This window comes from Amia ocellicauda, chromosome 2 (assembly GCF_036373705.1).
Source record: "Amia ocellicauda isolate fAmiCal2 chromosome 2, fAmiCal2.hap1, whole genome shotgun sequence".
Taxonomy (NCBI): domain Eukaryota; kingdom Metazoa; phylum Chordata; class Actinopteri; order Amiiformes; family Amiidae; genus Amia; species Amia ocellicauda.
In genome coordinates, this window is record NC_089851.1 from 35,627,944 (window position 1) to 35,641,089 (window position 13,146).

The window sequence follows — 13,146 nt, forward strand, 5'->3', positions numbered from 1 at the left end:
TACCCACAGGCATACTTATAGCTAGTGATAGTTCTTCTGTTTCTACAAAACAAATTACACGCTCTTAATGAATCCATAACAAGACGTGCTCTTTTATTTATTACCAGCTGTGTTTAAGATCTGCTGCTGATGGCAAGCTGAGCTTGAGGTGTTAGAAGTTGTATCCCATCATATTACTGTGTGTGTGTGTGTGTGTGTGTGTGTGTGTGTGTGTGTGTGTGTGTGCGTGTTGTAATCCCTGAATGGGACGCAATAAATGACAGCTTTTGTTTGTAGTCCCTCAGCTATGTCTTACTGAGTCGTGAGAAAAGCTGCATCTCAGATTGACTATAATCATTTCTGACAAGAGGAGATGGATTTCTGGGCCCCTTTTGAATCACACTGGAGTTGAATTACAGTTAATCTTCAGTCCTGATGTGTGTAAGGTGAAAGTCAATTGTGTCATAGATGGATTGCCCAGTCATTCTGTACCGACCATAAAACCTGCTGTACTCCTTGGCAAGCCTCTGCAATGTAAACACGGTGTCTGTAATTTGCAAAATTTAGAAGCATGTGGCCACTACAGTGTCAGGTTTGCAGAATGATTGCCTTCCTGGATTAACTCATCCAAGAAGATTTCATTTGTGAATGTTGTCAGCATGTTGAAATCCTAGAGATCAAGGTCTGTGATCTTCAGGCTCAGCTTGTTGATCTGCACTGTATTATTGATATGGAAGAATTGGTCAATCAGCCCATGAGAGAGATGGTGTGCACGCCAAAACCTAGGAGAGTTGAGACCTTAGAGCAGGACAGCATAGAGAACTGCTGGGTTACATTAGGCCATAACTGCAGAAAAGGGCGCGCACAACCCTTATGCCCCGTTTCCACTGGCGGACGCGTCCGGCCCCGGACACTTAAACGGGTGTTTCCACTGGCTAAGCGTCTGGACGTATTTGTGTTTTGTGGACGGTTAACTTGCTGGTGCTAGACGTGTTCGTAAGTGTCCGTCCCGCCCATTGAGGACATGATTCTCTTTCAGAATTGGAGGTGTGTGTTTGACTTGAGACACAGGGAGGAGATCAGATACATTGTGTCGGAAGATATAATCTCAAGTGCCGTGTTAGCAGCATGGAGTGAAATCCACATACAGAAACAATGACTGCTTACAGTCAATATCCGAGTGTATTAAAAACTTGTATTTCATAGGACCAGTGCAGTGCCGTGATTAGTTAAAAATAAACTGAAGGATAATAATAATCAGATCGGTAGCAGCCGATTTTATTAATATTTTATGAACAGCTGGACGGTGTTTCAGGCTGTGTTTTGTGAATGGTGTGCAGGACAATCCGCAGACGATTTAGTTAACGTGCCCATTTACAAGATAAATTAATGAATAAATACAGCAGATCTGGGTTTCCCTCTAAAACATTAAGGACTGGTTTAATAAATGCGTTAGTTAAATTAAACCTGCTATATTGTATCTGGATGATTAATCGTAAAACGTGTGTATTTTGTTTCAACTGTAACTTGCCCTGGTTAAGGACGTCTGATAAGTAAATTATAAATAATACGGCAAAAAGTATTGTTTGCAGTTACAAATCTGTAGTAAGAGTAATAAATTAAGGGAGTCACGCTGTGCCATTTAAAATACATATATACTAGCACAAATGATGATGATAATAATAACAATACATATTTGCTATTTAGTATTATTGTTGCACATGGAAATGTATTCTTATGGGGACGTGCTTGTCTGAATATAATGTTGTCTCTACACGTTTAGCTCTTCCTGATATCTCTTAACAGATATGTGTATTATTACGCTGTCTTCAATCATGTAAAGCACAAATAATAAAACAGACACAAAAGTCCTCTCCACGTCAGGCTGTGTCGCTCGTAGTGTTGTTCTGTCTCTGTTTTTAAAACGAAACACAAACCAAACCCACAGTCGCTGCTCCTCCATCAGAGGGACGGACTTCACAATGGCCTGGTTTTGCAAAAAAAGCTCTGGGACGTGTCTGAGGACGGACGCGTCTGGCACGGCATGGCACGGCACAGACGCTTAAGCCAGTGGAACCGAGGCATTAGAGACACCCCAAAAGCTAGAAATGTCCAACAAGTTCCAACTGCTGGACAACGAGTTGGACAGTGACAGCTCAGGTGATGGGAGGGCAGTTGAGAACCAGAGCACTCCCCCCCAGAAGAGGGAGGTAGTTATAATAGGAGACTCAATTCTTAGAGGTGTAGATCACAAAGTGTTTTCTAGTGACAAGGAGATCCGCATGGTATCTTGCCTGCCTGGTGCTCAGGTTGCAGATCTCCCTAAACTAGTAGACGGGCTACTGGCCAAAGCCGTGGGGAATCCACTGGTCATGGTCCACATTGGAATCAATGACATAGGAAAAGGTAGGACAGAGGTTCTGCAAGACAAATGTAAAGAGTTAGGAAAGAAACAAAAGAGCAGAACCTCCACTGTAGTTTTCTCAGAAATACTTCCGGTACCATGTGCATGGCCAGGGAGACAGGCAGAGATTAGAAAGTTTAACACATGGTTGATATCTTGGTGTAGGGATGTTACGCCAGAGGCCAGGGATAAGGGATCCAGGAGAGGGGCTGGAGACAGAGTCGGAGAACAGGCAAAAGACTGGGGCCGGCTAACACTGTTATCAAGGAAATCCAAAAGGCGAGGTAAGAAAACGAGCAAGAGGTCAGGCGATCAGTCAAACAATACTGTAAGGGAATATCCGAAAGGCTAGGTCGAGGTAGGGAAAGCTGTGAATCTAAACTTGGAAACAAAGGCTCGGAGATGTTGCAATGAAGGCAAGGTATAACTTCACAGAGAATGTAACTAACAGAGGTGTATCAATACTAAAGGGAGGGTAGAGGTAACTGGAGACAGGTGTGAGATATTTGATAGATAACCACTGGGCAATAAGTCAATAATGAGATTGAGAACGATGGTGGAAGGAACCTGGCGTGTCAGCAACTTCTGGTGGAGGATAGCGGAACAGTCCCAGTGCTGGCCTGACAGAGCCCCCCTCCCTATGACAGGGTTCCCACGGGGTCGAGGAGCAGGAGCCGTGGGATCCCCTCGATGGAAGTCATGAAGGAGGGTCGGGTCTAGAAAGTCAGAGGCAGGCACCCAAGAGCGCTCTTCAGGCCCTTATCCCTCCCAGTCCACAAGGTATTGTAACCGGCCATTCCTGCGATGAGAGCAAAGGTGAGCTTGAACGGTGTATGCAGGACCATCTTCCAGATCCAGAGGAGGGGGCAGAGGTAGCAGATCCGAAGAAGGGACAGAGAGAGGAGATGGAGAGGGTACAGCCGGCTTAAGGAGAGAGACATGGAATGTAGGCGAAATCCGGTAATTTGGAGGCAACTGAAGACAGCAGGAGACTGGGTTAAACTGTCAAATCACTTTGCAGGGGCCAATGTAACGAGGGCTCAATTTCTTGTAAGGGAGCCAGAGCTGAATGTCCCTCGTATATAGCCAAACATCTTGCCTGGGCTGGAACTGAAGCGCAGGTCGCCTGTGCCGGTCAGCCTGTATCTTCTGGTGGCGAACTACTCTTTGCATGTGAACATGGGCTGCATGCAAGATCTCGTCGCTCTGGCGAAACCAGTGATCCACAGCTGGGATGTCGGACACTTCTCCAGACCACGGAAACAGAGATGGTTGAAATCCAAGAACACACTGAAAAGGTGTAAGCCCTGTAGAGGAGTTAATTAGAGTTCTGTGCATATTCCGCCCATGGGAGAAAACGGCTCCATTCAGACTGGGAATACCTGCAATAGGACCATAAAAACCTGCCTATTTCTTGATTGAGCCTCTCTGTTTGGCCATTGAACTGAGGATGGTATCCCGAAGAGAGGCTGACATTGATATTCAAAAGCTTGAAAAAAGCCGACCATACGCAGGATGTGAATTGAGATCCCCTGTCAGATATAACATCCTGGGGCAGTCCGAAAATCCAGAAGACCTGAGAAAAGAGGGCTTCTGCTATGTCCAAGGCGGTCGGCAGGATTTTAAACAGAATGAGATGGCAGCCTTTTGAAAAGCGGTCTATCACCACAAGAATAGTAGTATAACCCTGGGAATTAGGAAGATCGGTAAGGAAATCGATGGCGATATGAGATCAAGGTCATTAGGGATAGGAAGGGGTTCAAGGAGACCGGCTGGCACTTGACAAGACACCAGAATTGATTCTCGAACAAGGGAGAATGTACATCTGACTCCGGCGGGTCCGGTTGCAGGAGAAGAATGTATCCATAGAAGGAGCAAAGGGCGCACGGAGGTGGGTACAAAACCTTTGGTAGCGGGACATTTGGGAGGTGCAGGTTCCTGAGCAGTTGCCTGCTGAATTTGATCCATGATTTCCCACCTGATGGGAGCCACAATGCAAGTGGGAGATATAATGGGTTCTAATGGAGGTGGACTGGTGCGTGTGTCGTAAAGCTGGGATAATGCATCGGCTTTTGTATTTTTAGATCCGGGATGGTAAGTGATGGTGAATTGAAAATGAGTGAAGAAGAGAGACCAACGAGCCTGTCATGGGTTAAGTCTTCTGGCTGATTGTATGTATTCAAGGTTGCGGTGGTCTGTGAGGACTAGAAATGGATCTTTAGCTCCCTCTATCCAGTGTCTCCATTCTTCAAAATCCATTTTAATAAGCCAGAAGTTCTCGGTTTCTAATGTCATAATTACTTTCTGCGGTGGAGAGTTTTTTGGAAAAAAAGGCGCAGGGATAGAGTTTGGCAGGCTGACCATGTCTTTGGGAGCAAACAGCACCTACCCCGGATTCTGAGGCATCCACTTCCACCACAAAAGGAAGAGACGGATAGAACTGGGGCTGTGGTAAAAAGGGTCTTGAACTGCGTAAAAGCCGAGGTAGCAGTATCTGTCCAGGAGAGGGTCGCTCTCAGCTCTCTTAAGTAGAGAAGTGAGGGGAGCTGCGACTGTACTAAAATTGAATCTGAACCTACGATAACAGCAAAACCAAGAAAACTCTGGAGCTCCTTTTACAGTCCGGAGTTGTGGCCAGTCTACAACAGCCCTCACCTTTGCTTGATCCATATGGACCTCGTTGGCTTCAGGGTTCTAAATTAACTTTTTTGATCACCAGCCAATGTGGCTGGTAACTTTTTTAAGTTACCAGCCAATCAGAATTTCCACTAGCCACATTTTTTTCCAGTGAAAAGAAAGAGAAATTATGAGTGCCACTGAATGCATTTGATCATTTTATTAACACTGTTGGCATGAAAAACACAACAAAATATACACAGAAAGTGCAAACATTTCATTTCAAGTTTGGGATATATTTATTTATCATTTAAATCACATGTCTTCAGAGCTCTTCTTCTTCTTCAGAGGTGCCATCAGAATCTGAGCCACCCTCTGTTCCTTTTGTTCCATGTTTGCGCACAAAGTCAGGCCTGCGTGTGCGCAAACTGTCAGCATGCCAGATGTCAATGGCTTTGGTTGGTTTAAAGTCTTTGAGGTCAGGTGAGCACAACTGGGTTTTAAGGAGGTCAGAGCGGGTCTCACCTTTTAGGCGTGAGCGCCAGTCACTCTTTACCTGCTTCATAACACTGAACCCTCTTTCGCAGTCAGCTGTAGTTGCAGGGATGGTGAGGAGAGCATCAAAAAGATCAAGGACATCAGGACACCGATGGCACAGCATTCTGTTCACAGTAGGCCAGGTCTTCTCAAAGGTTCCTGTAGCAGGGTGAGACAGACAATATGCATTATGCACTTGCAAACAATTATACATTTTCAAATGCAACTTTATTTATTAAAAGATGCCATCAAATTTTGATTGTGCCTTTAACAAATGACATTTACTCTGATTCCTGATAAACAAAATAAAACTGTCTCACAATATTAGCCATTTCTATAGAGCTTGGGAACATTTCAAGCACTTGTTTAATGCTACTGATAAATCTCATACTGATGTACCTTATCAGTTTTAATCTCAAACATTCTGCAAGTACCTTGGCTGAATCCTGCTGTGTACAGTTCAGTCTTGAGAATTGTCCATTGATCAAGGATCAACTCCACATCCACTCCAGCAGACAGTAAGAGGTCGGAAGTGACTAATGAGTTTGTTTACCTCTTCATCACCAAAATCTGAGAACAAAAGGGAAAACATTAATATAAAGTTAAGCAGTTGTCTTAAAACATAAAATGTGTAAAGATTTGTTCATTACATTTGAATAACTAACCTGAACTCATGTCTGCCTCTGGCCAGCCCTTGAAACTGGTCAGCCGCATAGCCTGCAGGACACCACTGTTCACATCACTAAATCTAGCAGTGATGCACCGGCACAGGGAATCGATTAGCACGTTCTTTGCCTTGTCATGCTGGTCAGCATCAGTAGGCTTCAGGAGGATTCCCTCATAGGTGTCTGTGTCCAGCACTGCTCTCAGCTTAGGCCCAGGTCTACAGTTGTGCAGAGATAGATGGATGGGCATCTTTTTATTTATTTTTATATATACTGAGGTGAAAACACACCAACGCAACCTAAAGTCAAATCATAAATTGTAGGATATATGATACATACCTTGACTTGTACTTTTCTATGACAGCCTGAGTGGAGGAAAGGCAGCTCTGAGCTTCAGCCAGGGTTGACACTGACCTCTGCAGTGACTTGGAGAGGTTGCTCAGTTGCTAGATGATGTCATGGAGAAGACAGCAAAAACTGAGAACTCCACCATCCTTGCCTATGTTAAGGAACCCCTTGGCTTTGGCCCTCAGAACAGCATTGATGTTCGTGGCCTCCTGGGACTACAAACAAAACAACTGCATTATCAGACAGCATTTAAAACTGATGAAGAGAAAAATAAAGCAAACATTAAATAATCTATCTACACTGCTGGTTTTTGTAGGTTATAAATTAACATACCTTCTCCTCTAAGTTGCGTACAATGCCAGCATATCCCCTGAGAAAATGGTCAAGAGCTTTGAAGAGATGTGGTAGCCACCGGGTTCCACCTACTCTGGTTGGCATCAAAGCCTTCATGTGGAGCTCCCTGAAGTGTTGCTTTAGGCTGGCCCTGTTCACTCCACTCTTATGATATAAGGTGTAGAGTCCACTCAACAGGTCCTCAACTTTCCTGGCCATCACATTTTTCCTTATTCCATCTGAAAAGGCAAGCTCTAGCTTATGGGCCATGCAGTGGATCCCCAGCACATTTGGTCTGTCTGCACGCAGTTTTGTAACTACAATATTGTTTACTCCTTTCATTACAGATGCTCCATCTGTGGTGATTGCCACTAGCTTGTTCTTCCAATTAGTGCTGACACCACTTTCCATTATACTGCACACTGCTTCAGCTACATTTGTAGCATCTGGCTTTGAGACAGCTTTTACCCCGACAAAATCAACTTTGACCTTCCCCTCACTGGCACTCCTGATGTAGATCATTTCTTCTTCCATCACTGCACTGTCAAGGGATCCATCTGACATGACCAAGATGAACTTGCCATCTGATAATCTTGCCCTCATCTTTCTTCTCTCATCCTCTGCTATGTAGTGTATGAACTCTTTTGCCTGGTAGTCATTTGTGCATGTCTCTCCTATCTTCAAGCCTTTCTTCCTGTCCACCCTGAAATTCATTTTTGTGTAAATGAAGCCACTGTTAGTGGCTACAATACAGTACATTTCAGTGAGATATATATATTTTTTTTAAAACCCCAAACGTAAAGTTGAATCTGTTTCTATGGAAGCACCCTGAATCGTATTAAATGCACTGTTTCTAAAACATGTAAATAGTAATGTTAATTCACTTACTCACACATCCATGTGAAGTCGGTGAAAGGCCTGTCCTTTTTTCCGATGGCGTGGGCATTTCGAAAAAGTAGCTGCATCTTCTCCAACTCAGACGTCTTCAATAAAGTGAGGCTTCTCCCAGCAAGGCTCTCTTCAATACGATCTGTCTTGGCAGTTTTAATCCTAAGGCTCTCCTGATGACTTTGGGAACTCTCATGGTCCTTTACTGTCTCGACTTTAAAATTATTAGTTCCCACCACGAAATTGTTCGTTTTGTTTTTTTCTTTCGCGTAGATGCGGCAATCCTGACAAAACATGACGACATTTTCATGATCAAACACAAGCCATTCACGACCCATCAGCCATTTGGCATTAAATTTTCTTTTCTTTGTTTCTCTGTCCTCATCCCCTGGCTCGTTCCTCTTCTCGCCCCAAGAAGTCTGTCCCAACCACCGCCGCATTTAGTTTAATCTTAACTTTTTACTTTACTTTACTAGCTAACTCCCTCCTCTTTCAGTCTATGCTCCCTGCTCTGGCTCTGTTCGCTCTTATTCTTCCTTGTATTTTCTGGTGGACGCTCCGTTCGTTTCCATGGTTTCTCGTGCTGGTTTCACTGCAAACTGCGCGCAGCCAAGGGGCGTATGAAACGTCATCACGTAGCATTACGGCACAGTGTTCATGGGAAATGTAGGAAGTACTGCCAGGAGGATAAATGACAGAGAACAGAGACTTTTGTATCATGCATGTAATGCCCCATGCATCACCGGCCAAACTGGTTAGTAAGTTTTTATTAACACCCGCCAAAATGAATTTTAACCCGCATTTGGCGGGTTGGCAGGTGTTAATTTAGAACCCTGGTTGGCATCTAGAATATAGCCTAAGAATCCAATGCTCTGCTGATGGAATTCACACTTTTCTCCTTTGACAAAAAGCCCATTCTGCAAAAGACAATGAAGGACCTGACGGACATGCTCAGAGAAGGTGGAGGAGAAAATAAGTGAGTACTTCATTCACAAATGCCTGGAATACAGGAGTGTTAACCAGTCCAAAGACTGGTCTAAATATTCGTAATGTCCGTTGTTCGTAATAAAGGCTGTCTTCCACTCGTCCCCTTCTCTGATAAGGATGAGGTTATATACACTGTGCAAATCAAGTTTTGTAAAGAATTTGGCTCCTCTGACTTGTTCCAGTGCTGCAGGGACCAAAGGTAGAGGGTACCGATATTCCACTGTGATTCCGTTAAGACCCCGGTAGTCAATACAAGGTCTCAAACCTCCGTCCTTCTTTTCAACAAAGAAAAAGCTGGCAGCAGCCATAGAAGTGGATGATCTAATAATCCCTAATGCCAATGCCTCAGTGATGTAATCCTCCATAGCCTGTGTCTCTGGTAGAGAGAGAGGATTAATAGAAAGAAACATAGCTCTTGGAGCTAAAACTAATGCAAAGAGTTTTTTTCAATAATACGACAGCAAGAGGTCAATAAAGGAGGAAGTGAAACAGATAAAGGGCAAAAATTGAAGTATCTTAAAAAATGAACAAGATGCTGCAAATGTTCTAAATGAGTATTTCACAGAGGTTGTTACAAAATAAAAAAAATGATAACATGCCATAGGTTAACAATCAGTCCAGTCAAATTCTAAGAGAGATCAGGATAAATGAGGAGGAGGTACTAAAGGGACTAGCAGAATTAAAAACAAACAAATCACCTGGGCCAAATGGGATATTTCCAACACTTAAAGAAATGAGGGAAATTATTTATAGGTCGCTAACTCAAATATTCCAAATGACACTTAGAACAGGGGATGTGCCAACTGACTGGAAGACAGCAAATGTCATACCAATCCACAAGAAAGGGGACAAAACTGAGCCAGGAAATTACAGACCAATCAGTCTCACCTGCATCACCTGTAAAATGTTGGAAAAATGATTGGATAGAAAATAGAGGAGCATCTTAATGAAAACCATATTCTTGGAGATAGTCAACATGGGTTTAGATGAGGCAGATCATGTCTTACTAATTTATTAGAATTTTTTGAACATGCAACTGCAGCTGTAGATCATGTGAAAGCATATGATATGATATACTTAGATTTTCAAAAAGCTTTTGATAAGGTTCCACACCAAAGACTGATCCTCAAATTGGAAGCTGTAGGCATTCAGGGTAATGTAAGTAGATGGATTATGAACTGGTTGATGTCTAGGAAACAGAGGGTGTCGATTAGAGGAGTCACTTCTAACTGGAGTGAGGTTGTTAGTGGAGTTCCACAGGGATCAGTACTAGGGCCTTTGCTTTTTCTAATCTATATTAATGATCTGGACTCTGGGATAGTTAGCAAACTTGTCATACATTGGTGGCTCAGCAGATACAATCTCAGCAGCACAGGTTATTCAAAGGGACTTGGATAACATTCAGTTGTGGGCTGACACCTGGCGGATGAAATTCAAGGTAATACATGCAGGTAACAAAAATGTCCACTATAATTACACTATGGGAGGAATAGAACTAGATGATGTAACGCATGAGAAAGACCTAGGAGTCTACGTGGACTCCTCACTTTCTCCATCCAAACAATGTGGGGAAGCAATACAAAAGGCAAACAGGATGCTAGGGTATATTGTCAAAAGTGTAGAATTGAGAACAAGGGCAGTGATGTTCAGACTGTACAATGCACTAGTTAGAGCTCATCTGGATACTGTGTACAGTTCTGGGCTCCACACTTCAAGAAAGATATCGCTGCTCTAGAGGCAGTTCAGAGAAGAGCAACCAGACTTATTCCAGGTCTGAAGGGAATGTCCTACCGAGAGACTGAGGAACTGAACCTTTTCACCCTGGAACAGAGGAGACTACATGGGGACTTGATTCAAGTCTTCAAAATGATGAAAGGCATCGACCACATCAAACCAGAGGAGCTTTTCCAGATCAGCAGGGACACACGGACCTGGGGACACAAATGGAAATTGGGCTTCAAGGCATTCAAGACAGAAAACAGGAGACACTTCTTCACACAGAGAGTCGTCTCAATCTGGAACAAACTCCCCAGTGATGTGGTTGAAGCTGAAAATGTAGGAACATTTGAAAATAGACTGGATATGATCCTTGGATCACTTAGATACTAATGGACACCAAACAAGCAAGATGGGTCGAATGGCCTCCTCTTGTTTGTAAACTTTCTTATGTTCTTATGTAATGAAGAATGGTCTGAAAGTGTAAGCATAACCAGATTGCTTTGTTCATCCCTTGCCCTCTCTCGCTCTCAGGTATCTCATAAGGTTTAAGCACTTGATACCATAGTCAGTATCTTTGTAGAAGGAACGTGCAGGCAGTCAACAGGAATCTGTTCTGGTTCAATCTGTTCATTAAATAAGTATAGTTTAATGAACAAAATTAATCTGTTAAATAACTTGCAGAGAACCAGTTTCAGGCAGTTGTCAATACTAGTAACTTCGGGCTTGTCCTGTTTTAATTACATAAGAGCTACACAACTGCAGTCCTCAGTTTAACTACTTACTAACTACATTGAGGAAAATTGGCAACTCATAATTGTCCCTTTCTCCATCGCCCTGTGCTGGACTGTTGTCCTATCCTATCTGGGATAGGTCCTGGCTTCACTGCAAACTCTTATGAAATGAGCGACTTTTATTGGCTCTTAACAAAGACAATATAGCAGAACTTTAAGTGCCGACATCCTACCCTTCCTTCATCAGGCAAATGGGAAGCTTGCAATACACAACATAATAAAATTTTTAGCATCAGATCAGCCAGTGCCTTTGGAAGAAAGTCCATTGTTGGTTGCCATCTTTTCATAACCATCATTCTGATCATGCTGGCTTAGTTGTTGCAGTTTCCATTTTTGCAGCTTTTATTCAGAGTTTAAAAGATAATCATTGAAGACTGACTGTCAAACCCAAGTGTCCCTTTATTTTTATCATTCAGGTTGAAGCTTGCAATAAGGAGGCAGAGAAGATCAACTCACTGATAAAGTACGGGAGTCCCACACTGGTGTTGCACGTCCCCCTGTCGGCGTTCCTTATGTCTGAGGTGAATGTTTTATCACTGATCTTCTCAGGGTGTGCCCCCACGGTGTCTCTGTCTCTCTCACTGTTCTTGAGTCTTGTCCTCACTGCTTGGGTTAACCAGTAAGTCTGCAAGACACTTTTGCCTAAAGATAGTGTTAAGAACACTATGTTTTTTTGTGGGTCCAGGGTGCACCAGCTCGTTTTGCAAACTGTCAGGTAACTGAAAGAAAAAAGGTGAGGTGCTCCTCCAAAAAGCAATGGAGCATTACCATCACTGTTATCAAGGCTAAAAATTGATGCATGATAACCCAACACTAATATAATCTTCAAATATTCACTCCTACCGAATCGAGACAACAAGGAGCCCCAAATCACTTGGACATTCGATCTCGCAAGCTCACCATATATCATATCAGACATTAGGGACATCAACGAGCACTTCTAGATCATGAGCATAAATTCTGCAGTAGAGGTACAGGAACTGGTTTAACTATTTGGGGGATTTGAAGGCCTGCATCCGGCACCAGACCATCATTCCCTGGGCGAGTACACCCAAAACTGTTTTACATTTAAACCTCACACTACATCGTATTCGGTGTTGTGAAACTACTGAAAGAGAAAATAATTGTGAAATAATTGTGTTCCTCTGTATAGATTATATATATTTGCTCAATTGAAGAACAATAGCCATTTTGATAATGACAGTCATTGCTTATCCACGTGTGGATGCCTTGCTTAAGATTTAAACAGAATTCATATATAAAAGAATGCAATCATTTTATGTTTTGTTTTGTTTCAGTTTGGTTTGGAGAATCCAAAACTGTGTTCAGTGTTTTTTTTAAAGAAATTTAAAGTAGCAAGTTAAAAATAATGTGCCGTTACAAATGTTATTATACATGCACGATAACTAATTATGAAGTGTTTTATTACAGAATTTATTTTAATTACTTTCACGTATGTGTTTTGTTTGTTTCATCCTGTCTATATGCCAATGCTACCTGCCACATGAAGTATTTCCCTTGTTTCAGTGTTATTGTGTTAGGCAGCTTTGTAGTATTGAACACACACTCACCTAAAGGATTATTAGGAACACCTGTTCAATTTCTCATGAATGTAATTATCTAACCAACCAATCACATGGCAGTTGCTTCAATGCATTTAGGGGTGTGGTCCTGGTCAAGACAATCTCCTGAACTCCAAACTGAATGTTTGAATGGGAAAGAAAGGTGATTTAAGCAATTTTGAGCGTGGCATGGTTGTTGGTGCCACACGGGCCGGTCTGAGTATTTCACAATCTGCTCAGTTACTGGGATTTTCACGCACAACCATTTCTAGGGTTTACAAAGAATGGTGTGAAATTGGGAAAAACATCCAGTATGC

General features: G+C 42.8%; 1 protein-coding gene across 2 annotated transcripts in view; it reads left to right on the plus strand.

Annotated features, from left to right (window-relative positions):
• The window catches only part of LOC136770048 (reversion-inducing cysteine-rich protein with Kazal motifs-like), a 43,879-nt gene that overhangs the window by 14,182 nt on the left and 16,551 nt on the right, over window positions 1-13,146 (plus strand). For both annotated transcript variants that reach the window (XM_066723364.1, XM_066723363.1), the window contains exon 6: window positions 11,684-11,788. In XM_066723364.1, the coding sequence (XP_066579461.1) occupies window positions 11,684-11,788 (105 nt within the window). The remainder of the gene's footprint in view (window positions 1-11,683; window positions 11,789-13,146) is intronic.